Consider the following 17,657-nt stretch of genomic DNA (forward strand, 5'->3'; position numbering starts at 1 on the left):
TTCCCGGCTCAGCGCTCTCCACGATGCCTGAGCCAGTAGGTAAATATTCCTCCTATTGTGTCGGAGGTACAAATTGAGGTTATTGGTGACAACTGGAGTCAGTAGGTGGCCTAAATTCGGTCCTGGTATGATGACAAATTTACTGTGTGATTCTTGTCACTGATACAGCCTAATGGAGGGTGAAACATTAACATACACAGGACTTGTAAGGGAAGCAAATGCCACGACGTGCAGACAAAACACAATGCAAAAATTGTGCTTTAGCAGAAATGGGGGTTTAGTTGCAGCCGTTAGGCACAAGCTGGGAACCTGGACTGCAGGCTGGTTTCACGTTAAGCGTACATCGCTTGCCACCTTCAGGTCTTACGTGAATTCACAGACGTTGCCAGAAAGCCGGGGCCTTCGGTCGGGCCTCGGTGGCAAATCCGGGCGTCCTCGGTGTGGTATATCACAGAGACTTTTGATTTTACGGGGCTGCTTTCCCCCAAATCGTGTCTCTCCCACGCACCGCGTCGATGGCGAGGGGCTATTTCACCTGTTGAGAGAGAACCACTGGTTATGTCACCGGCGAGCCGTTTGGTTTTACACCGCAGTTCAACTGTGCCAAACCTGGAGGGGCTGAGGCGCTGGGCCCCCTCCGGCCTGTGACTGGGCCTGGGCCTGCCTGAGGGAGCCCCGGGGCGGCCCAAGGACAGCTACCGCTGGGTTTCCCTGCGCTGGCAACATCCCTCAGGAAGGAGCAAGTGCTACTGTGGAAAAAACTGCAGCAGATTTGGGGGGAAAAAAAAAAATAATAAGGGTTTTGGCTAAACGGGGAGCGGGGGGGCAGCTGCTGTCTGGGGGCAGAAGGCTGAGGAGAAGACGGGGCGTGGCCTGCGCGGAGGGGCGGGGCTTCGTGGTGCGGGGCTTGGGGAGGGGGCGGGGCTTGGGGAGGAGGCGGGGCTTGGGGAGGAGGCGGGGCGCAGAGGCCCGCGCCCGCCGTTGCGGCTCGTGTCGCGAGCGGATGTCGTCGTTGCGCGCGCGCGCTGACGTGAGGGGAGGTAGCGCGGGGGGGGCGCGGTACCTGACAGGGCGGCCGCCGGGCCCCGAGGGGTTTCCCGGGGACGGCGGTTCCCGTCCGGGGTCTCCTGTAACCGCCATGGAGGTCTCCGCCCTGCCCATCCGCCGGTCCCGCCGGGCCCTGGTGGAGGCCGTGAGGGAGCAGCCCTTCCTCATCGTCACCGGCGAGACGGGCAGCGGCAAAAGCACGCAGCTGCCCAAGTACCTCTTCGAGGCAGGTAACGGCCGGGGAGGGGGGGGGGAAAAAACCCCTGAGAGCCCCCTCCGCCCTGCCGCCTCCGGCCCGAAACGTGAGAGAGAAGCACTGATAAACGCAGATAATCCTCGTGTCCCCTCAGGGGGACGCGGCTTCGGGGTGAGGCGAGAGGAGGTGGCTCGGTAAAACCTTGTAAACTAAAAAGCTACGGCCATCTGTGTGTGATGTAGGTACTTGTGTATAAACTGACTCGGTGTCCCTGTTTTCCCCGTCTCTCCCGAAGGCCTCGCCAAGCACGGGGCCATTGGCGTCACCCAGCCCCGGCGCGTCGCCACCGTCTCGGTGGCTCAGAGGGTGGCCGAGGAGATGGGCTGCTCGCTGGGGAGCGTCGTCGGGTACCAGGTCCGCTTCGATGACTGCACCGCCGAGGTAGGGCTCTGAGGGCGGCGAACCTGCCGGTGTCGTCGTGGCAAGGTGCGGTGGGGTCGGTGGGCTGCGGTTCAGTTTTGTTTCTTGTGGGCTTCTGGGTGGAGTGGCGCAGCCCTGTTGCCTCTGCTGGGGCTTTGCGTGCAGAGGGTCTCGGAGCCTTCAGGAGCCAGCTGTCCCAGCTGTGGTGAAGCTGCGGTTGTTTGTATTGTGTAACTCGCTTGTTCAAGTTTTTTGAACACCTTACAAGTGAAGCATTGCCAAGCACCCGTGATGCAATCTCAGTGTGTGTGCTGGACAAATATGTGATCTATAGAGAAGTGTTTACTTCGAAGTAAAAATCCAGGATAACAGCTGAATGTCTAATTAAACCTTTCAGGATACTGCCATCAAGTATATGACCGATGGCTGCTTGTTGAGGCAAATATTGGCAGACCCCCTTCTCAGCAAGTACAGTATCATCATTTTGGATGAAGCCCACGAGCGGAGCCTCAGCACTGTGAGTGTCGCCTTATATCTGTCCTTTTAGTTCACTATTGCTCCTTTACTGGGGTCTACTTATACCTTTCTTTCACTGCTGCGCAATTCCCAAGGATTTTGGCTGACTTTCCATGGATGTGTTTTATCCTTTTGCTGTCCTAAGACCATAGAATTGCTGCTTCGTTTATTACATTCTGCATAATCTGGAAATAAGGTGTGGCCTGTAATCCTGTTGGAATTGTTGTAGCTGCTCTTGCGTTTGAAAGCAGTTAAAACTTGGCTGGCTATTGGATACTTTCCCAAAATTTCCAGGAGTTTGAAGCCAGCACAGTGAACGCAAACTTTCTAGAATCCTAATTAAGAAAAAACCCCAAACGTACGCAAACAAACAAAACCCTGAAACATCCCTCTTGCTCTAAGGCCTAATGTTTCTTAGGGTGTGTATATGACTGTGCAAAGAGATAACGGCTTTTGGGATCATGGAAGTATCTAGACTGACATAAGTACCAAAAGCTATCGGATGTCACTCTGACCCTTCTGTGGCAAGCAAAGTGAGACTCGGGTCACTCAGTCCTCAAGAGATTGTGTTGTGTGTCAAACAACCTACCAGTCCAGCAAACAATCTACCAGTCCAGCTGGGGGAAAGGGAAAATGCTTTCTGAATTCCAGTTCTGCCCTCAGGCATTTGAGTGTATTGTAAGTAATTGAACTAGGGTGATGTAAGAAGTTGCTTCTCCATCACCTGTGTCTAACTAAAAGGAGCAGATTTTTAATCCAGAGCACTGCAGAGTAAAATAAACTTGCTGAAGTCATAACAATAAATAGTACAACAAAGAAGGGTGCACACTCCGTCAGGTAATGTACACTGGACAAGAGTGATGACTTTTTAAAATGGGTCTGAGGTAACTGCTTGCAAATGACTTGACGGTGAGAATACAAAAATGAAAACCAAAGGATTTTAAGTTACACTGATTCTGTTTGTAGGCTGTGAGAAGAGCTCATAAAAAATTAATTAAATTCTAGAAACCAATTAACGTGCTTACAAGACGACCACGGTAATTGTATGTATTCTTCTGAGTGCTTAGGCCCTGGAGATGTGTGATTTTTCTCTCTTCACTATATCAGTGGGATAAAATAAGTCCCTTCCAAGTTTGTCAGGCACTTCTAAGAAAACTGGGGTACTAATATGAGTTGCTTTTGGTTTTCTGTTAGGATATTTTATTTGGTTTGCTGAAGAAACTATTTCTACAGAAGAAACCACCAAACAGGAAGACGGCCATGAAAGTGGTGGTGATGTCAGCCACCCTGGAGGTAGACAAGCTCTCGGAGTTCTTTGGACACTGTTCAGTGCTGCATATTCCAGGAAGAAGTTATCCTGTCAAGGAGATATTCTGCAACCTGCTCAGCCCAAGGGACGTAGGCAGCTCTGCATATGTTACAGAGGTCTGGCCTGTTTTACTTTGTGTGCTGTGTTCTCTGTTCTTGGTATGATTATCACCTGTGAAAGACCACAAGAATTAGCTGCTGTATTGCTGTGCTTTTAGCATCTCTGCAGGATGTAGGGAAGAATTAGTTAGTACTGTGAGTTTTAGAAGGAGTAAGTGAGATTCCAGCTGTTATTGGCTTCTTTATTGTTTGTTTCAGGCTGTAAAAGTGACATTGGATATCCATTTAAATGAACCAGAAGGCGACATCTTGGTTTTCCTGACAGGTGCGAATTTTTCTTTCAACAACTGGTGGTTATTCTAGGTGAAACATGGCATTGCCAGCAAAACAGTGCGTCCTTCCAATGACTGTCTAGTTTGTCCCAGAGCAGTAAGTAGAGAAGGGGAAGTTGCAGGTTGATGCACATAGTCTTGTGAAGTGATAGTTTTCAGAGCATGTTCAGGTGTATCCATGCCTATGAGATCAGATAAGAAAAACATTAACTTAAAAATTTGCATATGCTCTTTTCTTCTTGTGTCAAACTTACTCTGTTTGTATTGTGTACGTGTTTTACTTTGTTGTTAATTCAGGAAGGGAGAATTTCTTTATTTTACTTTGTTGTTAATTCAGGAAGGGAGAATTTCTTTAGCTGCAAAACCCTACATCAGTGTATGGGCCAGACACATACGCAGTCATGTTTAAAGGAAAAGCCTTGGTGAGAGGCACTATGGAAAGACTGGATGTCACCTTTAAACCAACTCTCATAAATATTACTTCTTTCTTGCAATGGTGTTCATGACTCTGTAATATTGGCAAAGCAATCTTGTTTAAAGATGTTGCAAACTAGGAAGGCAAAGTTGTATAAATGCTCTTTGTTTTTTAGGTCAGATTGAGATAGAAAGAGCTTGTGACTTACTTTTCAAGAAAGCAGAATCTATTGATTACCGGTATGAAGTACATGATCAGTCTGTTGAAGGCCTGCTTATCTTACCATTGTATGGGTCAATGTCAACAGGTAAGAGCATATAATGTCATATGGAACTTAATTCGCATGAATGTTAACTTCAAGAGTTGTTATAAACAGTATCCTAATCAAATATTTCTACTGTGATTGGAAAAAATGGCATTTATTTAACCCATTTGTTACAATACGGTAGCACTATGGATCTTTTTGTGGTGTTCGTAAACTAATCAAACTTCAGCCTTCTCTGTAGTTGCACAGAAGCCTCCAGTTAAAGTTCGTGTCCACTGGAAATGGCTTCACGTGACATCAAGGTCTCCAGCTTAGGAAGGGGATATTGTGTAACTGAAAGTTCAGATGTCTTATTTAGGTCCTCACATACTATTTTATATGGAAAAGATATTGCCAGTAGGTTTTTGGTGATAAGAGTAGACGTGTAAGGGAAGATAGTAGTACAGCGTTACACAATACAGAAAAGTACAGGTTATCAGAATGAGTCAGTCTGTTTTATGTGGCCGCAATACCACAGTTAGTTTCAAAGAGGTAAAAACAAAGGCCTTTTGACCTTTACTGAACACAGACACCGTATTTTCAGATGAACTTGAGTGCAATGTTTAAATGTGTGGGTGTAGTATGTAGAATGCCAAGAGGCTGAATAAGTGTTCAGAAGAGCAGGACAGCAATTTCCGTCTGGAATAGCTGCTGAGAGGAAAGATCTGGTAACGGTCTGCAAGAGAGCGCAAAATTTTTACCTTCTTGAAAGAGTGAACTGAAAAGTTGCATAAAAGAAAGGTATAGCTTCTTCCTTACTCCATGATAGGTGTTAGATGCCTGACTGAGAGTGACTTTTTAAATTTTTTTTTTCTTTTGTGGTAGTTTCTCAGAGGCCATTGTATTTGAAAATTTTTAAATACACAAGAGAGAGTTTTCCTTAAAGAGATTTTTCTATTTTTCAATTATAAGTGAGAAAATTTCAGGGGAAAGTTGAATTTCCACCTTCCTTTTTTGTTCCTTGGAAAGCCAAATGAATTAATGGAAACTATATATGCTTCTTTGTTACATGTTAGAAGAAGATTTGCTGGAAATGTGGTGTGTTTAACCGAATCTTTTCACATTTGCCTTCACTTGCTCTGTTTGTTAAAACCCTTCAAATCCTTCATGAAGATTCTATTAAGACCAGATACCTTGTTTGTTTTTCCGAACTCTGGGTTAGGAAACGTCCAGGAGAGTTGGCCTTTCTTGACCTCAAAATCTTGCTGAATATGCAAGCAATAAAGAAGACTTTCTCTGCTTTCTGGCGTATGCTAAAATAATACTGAATCCTATATTTTAGAATGTTATGTGATTCACTTTCTAATTTAATTCAAATGACTTTCACTAAGCATTTCAGTAAGTTTGCGCAGTGTTAGAGATGTGGTTTGAAATCAGAGCATTGTAACGTAAGAGATTGTTTGACTGACTACCTGTCATTTTAGATCAACAGAAAAGAATATTTTTGCCAGCTCCCACAGGCATTAGAAAATGTGTGGTATCCACAAACATTGCTGCAACATCTCTGACGATTGAAGGAGTCAGGTATTGTTTCCTATCCTTCGTAAAAGCTGTAACAGAGGGAATAATTCAGAAAGTTCTATGAGATTTGGAAAAACGCATCTGACTTCCTTCCACTACTATACCTGCCCAATAATTACCTGTTGCCTTTTTTGTATATGTAGTGAATAAAAAAATACTATTATATGATACTATTATATAGTCCTACAGATGACTAATATTGTTGGACCCTAATTTGAAATCAAATCTCAGCTCCATTAAATGAGCATAGTCTCCTTGGGTGCTGGGAGGTATTATCTGTAACATCCTCTAGACTGAACCATTGCAGGGCTGCGGCTGACCAGCAAAGTGCAACTACTGGTTAGCAGCGATTGTAGGGTAAGTGTGTTCTTGCTTTGATGATATGCATGTGGCAGTTTCCTGTCTGTCTACAGAGACCTCTGTTTTTTTCTTCTCTGACAGAGTATGAATCTTTTTCAGATATGTAGTAGACAGTGGATTTGTGAAGCAGTTGAATCATAACCCCCGGGTTGGCTTGGACATACTGGAGGTGGTTCCCATTTCAAAGTAAGTTTTGAAAAGGTTGTGCGCTTGGTGTTTCTGGGAGTTGCTCTGACAATACTGTGTATTGGTTGATCTTTAAAGAGTAAAAAAAAAAAGGGGGGGGGGTGCCATCTTGTTTGCTGCTAAATAGAAAATGGTTCAGGACATATAATTTCCTAAAAGTTACAGGCATTAAGAAGGAATTGACAATGTGTTGTCTGTAGTCTCAACAGTGGCTTACATGTCATGTTGTGTTTGCTGAATACAACAGCCTGATTCAGAGAAGCTTAAAAAAATCTTCCCTTGCACAGAAATACTTCATCATTCTGCTAGTTCTTGTATAGCTGGATTTCTCAGTTGCTGCACAGTATAATAGATCTTCCATCTACAAGCATAGAAATTGCTATTATTTATCGTAATGACAGTGTGCTGCTTTGGATAATAACAGAAGGGATCAAGAGTTTGGAATTTTTTTTTTCCCTGCCTTACTGTTTTGGAAGGAGCGAAGCAAGGCAACGAGCTGGCCGAGCTGGCAGGACATCATCTGGAAAAAGCTATCGGCTATACAGCAAAGAATTCTGGGAGCAATGCATGCCTGATCACACGGTCCCAGAGATCAAGAGAACCAGTCTGACATCTGTGATCCTGACCTTGAAGTGCCTTTCTGTGCATGATGTCATAAGGTAACCTCCATGGAGGGGGGATTATCATTTTCTTCCTCAGTCTCAGCCTGCAAGGCAGCACAGGCACCAACAGCCTATTGGCAGAGGCAGGATTAGGTCCCCAGCCAACTGTGACACCTCAATACAATCAGCTTTTCTGCTGTTCTCCTCAGTCTTTAATGCCAGATTGGATCTTGAGCTCAAGTTCGGTTTGAGGTTCTGCCAAAACTAGCTCCTTCTCTCCGAAATTAAATAGTTAATAGTGTTCCTTTAAAATACTGATGTTTATATCCCAAAAGCTTAATCTCTGTGGAATTGTTTAATATTAGAACCATACATGTGCAGAAAATACAGTTCATCTTTGCATGTGCCATGCTGGGATTTGTCATCGTAATTCTTCGGCTTGAGACCGTACATGTAGTAACACGCCCATATACTGAGGATGCTTATGTGCACTTTGGTCAGAAACCTGTATTGGAAGGTTACAAAAGTATTTTAATAAATAGGAAAGCTAACAAGGCCATACTGAGTCTGAACAGTGAGATTATTTTTTTTACTTCATTTTTTACTATAGATTTCCCTATTTGGACCGCCCTGAAGAACGGCATATCTTGGAAGCTCTCAAGGAACTTTACCAGTGTGATGCTATTGACAGGTAAAGAAGAAAGGGATGTAGTCCCTACAAGAATTTGAAATCTAATGGTTTAACTGGTGTTAGTGAGTTGTTTGTGCGGACTAAAGGACTTTCCCCAGCAGTAGAATATGTTTCCTCATTACCCCAGGAAGTTAACTACTGGGTTTTAATATACTCTCCCTAAAATTAGGGTTAGAGCATGGCTTAGGACTTGAGAGGTACCGATTAATTTCTCCACATTGTCCTGGAGTTCCTGAGTGACCTCAGACAAATTACCTCAACTCTCTGTGCTGTAGTTCCTGATAGCAGATCCCAGACTGTTGTGACGAAGGTGCTTAGGCACTAGCTGTGAGGCCCATCCAAGAACTCAAGACAGGAAGCGAGATCTTATCCTAAGCTTCCAGGAATTCTTCTTGCAAAAAAAAAAAAAGATATCTTAATCTTAGGCATCTGATACACTTAAAAAGCTGGCTTTGCCTGCCATGAGGCAGGCATAAGCAAACCGGAGAAAGGTGAAACTTTCTTCTGCTAGTGAAGACAGACACTTGCTTCATGTCTCCAGCACCTATCTGGGCACATACAGACTGCAGTGTTGGAACAGTCCAGAGGGAAATGCTTCTTTCATGTTCTTTATCAGTATATGGTGGCTGACATTGTGTGTGCATGCTCTGATTTACATTTAAACATAGTTATGTTGAATCTGGTGTTTGATTCTTTTTCCTGGGATAAGGAGAGGCCACGTGACAAGACTGGGTGAATTCCTGGTGCAGTTTCCCCTCCCTCCCAACCTGACCTGTGCTGTCATAAAAGCTGCTTCCCTTGACTGTGAAGATCTGCTGCTTCCCATAGCAGCCATGTTGTCTGTGGAAAATGTCTTCATTCGTCCAGGTAGGAAGCCCCTTATCCCAAAGCAGCCTTGGGTGGGTGGGGAATTCTGCTTGGAGAGGGACATCTCAGGCAATGGTTAGGCAAGCACACACTGCTTCACCTGGAGACCTTTTCTACAGCTTCCCTCTGCAGTGTTTTTTGCTCTCAGTAGTTTTCTGTGCTAATAGTTTGTGAGGCCACAGTATCTTATAGGTGTACCTCAAGGTTCTAAAGTGGGAACTGATTCTTTATTTTGAACAATGGTAGCACAAGCCTTTACTCGAGCATAAGGATACTTCTGCCAGGGAGCAAGCTGGTCTCCTTAGTTGAACCCAACACTGGTGGGAGACGTAAGTATTTACCTCAAACTAATGTTTTAAATAACCCTTATGTCGCAGTGTGAGGAAGATTCCTCGAGTGCAATGCCTTGTCTCCCAGAATACATCATAGCAGATCTGTTGGGAAGAATGGTATGATTAGGACAAATACACGAAGGCACTTTGCCTGTATGCTTTTACAGCTTTCTGCGGTCTTGGAGTCAGGGCACATTGCACGCTAGGAATTGGACAACAGCTGTTCCAAAGACTTCAGAATAGCATGGAACTGGGCTGCCTTTGTCCCAAGGCTGTGAGCTGTAAAGCAACATATGGGTGAACGAGTGGATTGCTGAGACGTCATAAGGGGGAAAACTGTGTTACAGGAAGGGGGGGTGAAGAAATCACCAAAAAACCAAAATGCACCACAGCATATGTTTTGCTGTTGGTCTAAGTACAGACAACGGGGACTGATTTATTTGTTTTTAACCAATGGGGTTGCCTCTGCATTGGCTTTTCTGTTCGATGACTCTGTTTAACCAAGTAGACCTTTTAGGTTACTGAGAAGCTCAACTTGTCACTGCCTCCATTTCCAGTGTTCATCTAAATGGAAATTGTAATTTTGCTGTGGTTCCAAGCTAGCACCTCTCACTGGTGCTAAACTCAGTCTCCCACGTCCTCCTTCGTATCTCCTTTCCCCTCCGCTCTGCCCCTGACCCGTCCTCCCCAACTGTGCTACATATAGTCTTTGTATGTAGCACAGTCTTTGTGGGAGACCTTTGTCCTTTCTAGTCACTCATTGGCTCTTGTCCGGTTATCTCTGTAGTCTATTAACCGTGCCCGTTAGTGCAACAGCTAAAGACACTGCTGACAGTACTGATAGCCTGGATTCTGCTCTGGGGTCTTTCCTATTCCCACAAATGTGCGTGTGCTTTCCCATCCTCCATCTGGCAATATGCCCTTGCTATCTGTTCAGCTAGCTAATGCACACATGTTCGTTACTCTCCAGCAACCCCGCACATTGGGACACAAGCACAGAGACTCCCATCCTGAAGGCACTTGCTCATGTACGATATGTGTACGAACAGACCTTCTTACTTAATCGGTGTTACTTTTAATACCCACAAACTTCTGACGTTGTCTGCAGTACAGCAGCAAGGCAATGCATTGGCCTTTGCAGCCATATCCTTCTCTGCTAAGGGGAATAGGTTGTGCTGGGGAAGAAATTCTTTGGGTATTTAAAACTTGAAATAACACTTTGGAAATGTTGCTTTTGCCTAGTACATTCCTAGCATTTAGTGAAGGTGAATTCCTACTAAACTCACAGATCGCATTTTTTCTAGACTCTTTATTTATTTCAAGACCTCCATTACTATGGCACTTGGGTACTAGGACAAAAGCTGAGTTAAATAGATTAGATGGTGCTATGATGGGGTGGTTTCAACAGTCTTGTTTTTTCTCTCAGGGCAAAACTTTCACTTGATCCCTGAGAGCTGTTTGTTTAAGATTGCTGTTCCTTTATCTTTTCATGTCAGCATCTGAACTGATTGTAAGAGAAACACATAGAACCTTTCTTTCTAAGAGACTAGAATTCTTCACCTCTAGTGCTGACTGATGAGATTAATCACAGATTTAATAGCATCTATGTGTTCTTGTTCAGCAGTGGTGGAAGGAGGAAGAACTGTAAATGCAGCTGTGGAGGAGAGACAGATCTAAAAATAACATGAATAAAGAGCCAAGGCTGTCAAACACACTTTGGAGAGATGCTAACAGAAAATTAAGTAGGAGTGATAAATAAAAATGGCTTTGTTAAAGTGAGATATAACTTACTTCCTCAGGTGATCCTCAGAAGCAAAAGGAGGCTGAGCTTCAACACCAGGAACTTTCTTCACAAGTGGGAGGATGCAATGACTTTGCAACCCTCTTAAATATTTTTGAACAGTGCAAAGCAAGGTATAAAATTATTCCTTACAGTAAGTGGTTTTGCATTGCTCATAACTTCCAGCTGCTGATGGTTTTTAGATATATTGCGTGTATGCACATGTATTTGCTCATACCTAATTGCAGATTTATTCCTTATTGTGATCTGTAATTTCTATCAAGACACCTATTATTTAAACTAACAAAGTATCTGGCTGTGTAGGTTGCCTTCTTTGTACGATCATAACAAAAAAGAGGCAACTTTCTGCCTGCAGCTCACAAAGGGCTTATTTATAATACAAGTATTTCTGTTCTCAGCAAGTCTCCTTCAGCTTGGTGCCAGAAATACTGGATCCATTGGAGAGCTTTAAAATCTGCATTTAGTGTGGAAAAACAACTTCGGGAAATAATCAGTAAACTGAAACAGGTAAAAAATATGACTTCTATATGTGATTGACTGATATAAGTTTATATTTAAGTCATGTACTGGACTACTGAGCCTTTGCCAGATGGCTGCTGCCTTTCTCCAGTAGAAACTAATCCACTTAAATATTTATTAGGGCATCCTTGTTGTAGCTTGTATAACTCACATGTATGATGGTGGTAACAAGCAAGATCCTTTCCTCATGGTTTCCATAGGGTGAGAAACCCAGGGTTTAAGATCCATGGGATGGAGGGGGTATAGCCAGTTTTTCTTTAGGAAAGATCCTGATTCGTGTTGTTTTTGCTTTACATAGCTGCCAGACTTCCCTAAAGAGACATTTGAAGGCTCCAGAACTGAAATATTAAGAAGATGTCTATGTGCAGGATACTTCATCAATGTAGCTAGGAGGTAAGTAATAAAGTTTGGAGAATTGAATGGAAAAGATACTATGCATATTCTTTAAAGGTGTAGCTGCATACTGAAACAGAATAGTAAGACTGTCTATTGTTAAAAGTAGTAAAGTAGCAATTGCAGCTGAAAGTGGTGTTTCTGCACAGCGCTGGAAGCCTGGCAGGTACTGTGCTTTTGACTCTCATTACATTCCTGGGGGAGTTGCTTATGTCCTTGGAATAGTAGTTTTTCTATCTGTGAAATGAACTTGCAAGCTGATGAGTAGTTCCAGATATTAAACTAAAGGGCTTAGAAATGTCCAATTATCATGGCTGTCAAAGACTTCAATACCAAACCCTGTTTATTATTGTGGTGTTATATCTGCAGTGTTACTGTGGTAAATTAGATCTATTTTATTCCTCATTGTTTTTTTTTAAAGTTTAATTCTGGAAGGATCTTCCTCTGCTTATCTGTTTGAGTATTTTCTTCTATGCTGCTGCTGATTTGTTTAGTTTATTGTTGCTGTCTAATCACAGCAAAGTATGTTTCATTACATTTCCCCCCCTCCACACCCACCCCCCCCCCAAACCTTTCAGATCTGCAGCCAGGACATTCTGCACAATGGACGGACATGGCAGCATAGTCTATATCCATCCTTCATCTACAGTAAGTTACCAAAGTCTGTTAATAAAGTAGCAAAGGATCTATAAAAGGAGTAAGAGGCACGTCACTGTAAACTCTTCCTCTTCTGTTTTGGTTTGTGCTAACTTACCGCCAGGAGAAGCACTGTTGCAGTGTTCATTTTGAGAGTGGGAAAGAGCCTCACTTCTTCAAATTTGGTAAATGTTTGGCTTATGAAACGAGTGTGACATCGACTGTGACATAGACTGAGCTTTCTGTCTGGCTCTTTGGATTTCCTGGGCAATTTTAAGCAAGTCATTATGCCTTAGTTTCGCTGTCTGAAAACTTAGGGTAATGTCAGCTTTATCTCATTCTTGCATCTGAAGCATTGGAATATATTCCAATGGAGGGTGCTCTAGAAATAAAAATTCTTTTTTATCAGTTCTGAAATAATATTTTAATTTTTCAGCTGTATAACCAGGAGACCCGCCTCGAGTGGATCATCTTCCATGATGTCACAGTGACATCCAAAATCTATGTCCGGACAGTGTGTCCTGTTCGCTATGAATGGGTCAAAGACTTGTTGCCCAGATTGCATCAAATTGATGCATATGAACTCAGCAGTGTGGCACGGGAAGAAGTAACTGAAGAGGAAATAACCAAGTGGAAACATAAGGAGGACCTTAAAAGGCAGTGTGGTAAGCACATTACTAGCCCCTATCTATGGCATGTGTGGTTTTCTTGGTTGTTGCGGGCATGTGTGTGTATGTTATGTCCCTGAATGCATTCCGGACCAGTAGGTGTTATCTGTATGTGCTTAACATATTTGATGTGTAGCTCTAGTTGTTTTCTTCTCTTATTACAGCTCTGCAATCCTTATTTTCCTGCCTCAGCAGTGCGTGTAGTGGTGTTTGCTTGCTGGTTCTTGCCATGCTCCCCTTTTTTGGTTTAATACTGACAGGAGCAGAACTTTAACCCAGAGTTGAATAAAAGCATTTTGAGTCTAACCATTGTTTAAGTTTGCAAAGGGTATCTAGCCATAGATACCCAAAATAATACTATCCTGAGAGAAAGAGGTCCTAAGGGCTGGGGGGAGTCTGAGGGGGAGGAGGAGAAAAAAAAAAAAACAGCCCCCAAAAAAACCCACCAAACAAAAAACACAGAGGAAGAAGTATAACATTTTGGTGAATGTCTCATTCTGACAATGAATTTAATGCCATATGTTTAAATAGTCAGTTTTAATTAAAACTGGTGCCTGCTAACTGATCTGGCTGCTTCACATTCTTTGAATTCTTCTGACAGCAGGTTTCGTAAAGCAGCCAAGTATTCAAAGGGCCTCTGCTCCTGAGCTGACCCTTCCAAAACATTAATTTAATATATAGTACAGACGCTAGCAATATAGATTCTCTTCAGTCTCCTTAACAATGGAGAAAATGTAAACTCTTGTGCTCAGACCAGCATCTCTTTCTTTCCTGCATTATTGTATAAAACAACCATTTTAAATGATAAAAACATGAATTGAATTTGGTGATAAATTTGCTGGAAAGAATATTTTCATTATTGGATAATGCAGAGGAGCCTCATCTGTTTATCTGAAGTCCAAGCAGCTGAGGTTTCTCTTTGTCCCCCCTAACTTTTTGACTTCACCAGGCAATTGTAAATTAATTTGAGATTAATATTGACCTTACAGATGTGGCTGAATAGCTGACAAAGGTTTAATTAGTGCCCAGTGGAAGGAAAGGCGGCATCATGAGCTGAATTATTATTTGACTCAGAGACAGAATAATTGCAAATATTCCAAGAGTGAACGCTGATTGAAACTCCTTCCTCATATCAAAGAATCTGGTGCCCAGCCCCAGAGCCCTAGGAACAGGATGCCGTAGCTGCTTCATTCACACAAAACTTAGGCTTTCAGAGTCTTTGAATGATATTTTTATTTTTATTTTTATTTTACATTTTATTTTAAACTGAAAATATTTCCTGCTTTTCTTTGCTTCTGCGAGAAGCACTCCCAAGGTCTCAGCTCAGTAGGAGAATGTGCATTTCTAATGGTGTCTGTTCTGGAGTATTGACTTTTCCCACTCCTTTATCTGTATGTTATCCTCCCCTTTCCCCCTACCTCTGGAAATTTATAAACATAGTTTATTCTAAGCTTTTTTTTTTTCCTGCTCCCAGTGCTGTCCCTCTCCTGCCTAAACCTGAGTTTGAGATGTGTAATTTAGAGAATGGGTGCATAGAACATAAGATTCATAGTATCTGTTACAATAAGAAGCAAGATACACATTTGGGGACGAGATGAGTGCAGCTGCAAATATTGACATGGGAGTTAAGGCATGATTTTTTTCTTTTTTTTTTTCTTTTTTTCCTCCCTGCTGTGGTACAGTCTGTCCTCTCTGGAAGTCATTCAAATGACTGAATGGGACTTGAAAAACATTTGAGATTCTGTTGGGGGTTTTGGGGTATCTTACAAATAAGAGGAATTGTAATGCTGGGGTGTTTTTTTGACACAGAAGAGTATATTTCTCTTTCTTCTCTCCCCCAGAAGGAGTCACAGACAACTCTACAAAGAAGTTGGAGAGAAGGAATGATGATCAATCAATACTGGATGCCCGAGCGCGCTATCTTGAGAGAAAGCAGCAAAGAGCACAAGGTTTAGGTGGCCCAATGAAAGAAACGGTATAATACTCGTGGCTGCTCGACTCCCACTGTGAGGAAAGGCAGTTTGGTGCAGTTGTTCTGGGTATGTTTGCATAATGCAAAATGACTAACTGGAATGAAGAAAAACTTCTGCTTTGTGGTAAGTTTGAGTGCTGAGGCATACAAACGCAATCGTCCTTTGCTGCATCCAGCAAGGAAAAGTCACCAAGCTGAATTTTATTGCTACATGTCACTGGCAACAATTTAATGGCCTCAAATGTGGATGAAGACATGATACATGCTGTGGTGCCAATTCTGTGGCATTTAGTTGACTTTAAAAGGTCTCAGTGGTCTCAGTGCCATTATTAATATATTTTCTTAAAGTTTTTTGGTTTTTGTTTTTTTTTAAAGGAGTGGAACTGTCACTTTTTATCCATTTTACTTTGTATGATTGTGGCTGTCCAGTCTTCATGCTCATACACTACTCAGGAAAATGTGTAGGAAGTGCTTTTTTAATGATGGAACCATCAGCATCCAAATTCAAAAGGACGTTTGCCACCTGCATTCTCTGTTGCAGACAGTGTTGTTCCTACTCTGTATTGTGCTGTACCATGTACAGTGATGTTTCTGGGTGAAGATGTCTTTGTATGCAAAGTATTTTGTAAATGTTTTCACATTCTTGCTAACAATGTGTAATTTCTGTCAGGGATGACTTAGCACTGTGTGTTTCCCATTTGGCAAAAAAAATCCCAGCAGTCAATCCAGTCCTCAGCTAGGTTACGTCCTGCAGTCCATCAGCAGGCCTGTTGCCTAGTGGACTGTTTTTCTGAGTTTGGTGGCTGTTATTTTTGAAATGTATGGATTTCATTCTGAAGAAGGAGTGTTTCAAACGTGTAGAAAGAACACACAAGGAAACAGTAGCTTTTTCCCTCAACCTAAATATATAAAAAGCAAAGAGCTGTGATGCTTTGTCATCATAAAGTTTGTTTCTTTTTCAATAAAGAGGTAATTCCCTTCTGTCACCTTAATAATCCTAAAACGTTCCAGTGCTCTAGTGTGGAGCTTGTCTTTTTTGCTTTTTTTCACTTTCAGTAAGTAACATCTCGTAGAAGACAGTTTCCAAAAAAGTGGAAGAACTTACTGTCATTTTTCATGCCTTGGTTGCGTGCAGCTGTGTGTCACCTTCAGTTGCTTTTCAGGTAACTAGCTAATGCTGTTAAAGTGATGTTGTAAGGAAGCCTTAGCACTTGGTGTAAAATGTTAAGCGTTCCACCTCCGTACTGCACAGACTGTAGCTGATCATAAGCTTTCAAAAACCTTGGGATTCGCTTATGGGGAATATGATAATATTATTCTTCACAAAGAAGGTAGTAGGTCTGATAATTGTCCCTCTTTCTGTGGTTGTACCTATTAAAATGAAAAAGCGGAACCTGGTCTGCGTACTTGCCAAACCTAGCGAAGAAGGCGTGATTCACGTCTCGAAGAGCTGGAGAGGCTGCAGCATACGCCGCCGGTTGCCCTGCAGGGCCGAGTGCCGCCTTCCGAAGCTGTAAGAGGCTTAACTCGAGCAACGCTGAACTTGTCAACGGCAATAGCAGGAGCGAGCAGTGATGCCTGCGGCTGCCCTGCAAGTTTCAGACACGGAGTTCCGAACTGCAGGAGAATTGCTGCCGCCTGCCCCTTTTCTGTGTGTACAGAGCACAGAAACGGCAGCAAGATTAATGCCTTTCTAGTTCCTAAGGGAATGCGTGAATCGAACAATTACTGCTTGTGATCGATCTTCGTAGGAAGTGGCATGTTTACGATTGCTCCTTTGTTGGGCCCTTTATCGTGGGTTCAGCTGGAAGAGGGTTTTGTTCTTTCAGGCTGTTGCCCAGACTCTGCTTCTGAGAAGCCAGCGCTTTTTCTTGACCAAACCTATAGCGTGAATTTCGCAAAAGCCCACAAATTTTTGGTGTTTACTTTGGTTTTGTATTTGCAATGTCATAGCCACTTGGGAGTCCAATGACATCTGTACCACGCGCTAGGTCTGAGGTAGTAGCTAGAATGCCCACTCTTGCTTAGGGCTATGTATCTCTCGGCAGATCCTAATGCTTATTTAATTTTTATTTTTTTTTTCCTTTCTTAGTAGCAAGAAGGGAGGGGGTTTTTTTTCCTGTTTTCCAGGGCTGCTCAGAGGTTTTGAAATTGTGAATTTAAGACAAAGCAAAAATGGTCTGAGGAAATAACCATGAGATTGCAAAATAAGGCAAGATATAAGAAAAGAAGTGGTGAAGTCTGTCGGGGTGCTGGTGCCTTACAGCGCACCCGCCCTCTCGGTAAAGCACTCGGAATGCCCCGTGTGCTGCGGCCCGCTAAAAAGAGTGAAGTTTTACCTGTTTCCGCGGTCTGGAGTTAACATTGTGAGTTAATAAACCCAGAAGGAGATTTGGTGGAAGTTTTATTATGTTGCTGTACTTATTAACAGTCCTTTGGACCATCCCTGGAGCTTCAGGGGACTGCTGCACCCCGTCGTTTTGGTGAAGGAAAGGAAGAAAGTCGGTCCAG

General features: G+C 42.9%; 1 protein-coding gene across 5 annotated transcripts; it reads left to right on the top strand.

Moving 5' to 3' along the window:
• Window positions 1-968: 968 nt before the first annotated feature.
• On the top strand, window positions 969-17,547 carry DHX40 (DEAH-box helicase 40). 5 transcript variants are annotated; one of them, XR_005933397.1, is made up of 18 exons: window positions 970-1,277; window positions 1,539-1,684; window positions 2,061-2,180; window positions 3,374-3,604; window positions 3,806-3,872; window positions 4,470-4,601; window positions 6,023-6,122; window positions 6,579-6,665; window positions 7,067-7,324; window positions 7,878-7,958; window positions 8,668-8,825; window positions 10,957-11,071; window positions 11,357-11,465; window positions 11,776-11,870; window positions 12,449-12,518; window positions 12,943-13,171; window positions 15,016-16,309; window positions 16,535-17,547. XR_005933397.1 is itself a non-coding variant. In XM_030028515.2 (17 exons), the coding sequence occupies exons 1-17, from the start codon at window positions 1,004-1,006 to the stop codon at window positions 15,153-15,155; spliced, it is 2,409 nt and encodes an 802-aa protein (XP_029884375.1). In that variant the 5' UTR covers window positions 969-1,003; the 3' UTR covers window positions 15,156-17,547. The 5 variants fall into 5 exon arrangements, 4 of the variants coding, with proteins under 4 accessions (XP_029884375.1, XP_040982748.1, XP_029884374.1 ...); XM_030028515.2 differs by having other exon boundaries at window positions 969-1,277; window positions 15,019-17,547; XM_041126814.1 differs by lacking the exons at window positions 15,016-16,309; window positions 16,535-17,547 and adding an exon at window positions 14,649-14,802 and having other exon boundaries at window positions 969-1,277.
• Window positions 17,548-17,657: the final 110 nt, after the last annotated feature.

Source organism: Aquila chrysaetos, chromosome 10 (genome assembly GCF_900496995.4).
Source record: "Aquila chrysaetos chrysaetos chromosome 10, bAquChr1.4, whole genome shotgun sequence".
Classification (NCBI taxonomy): Eukaryota; Metazoa; Chordata; class Aves; order Accipitriformes; family Accipitridae; genus Aquila; species Aquila chrysaetos.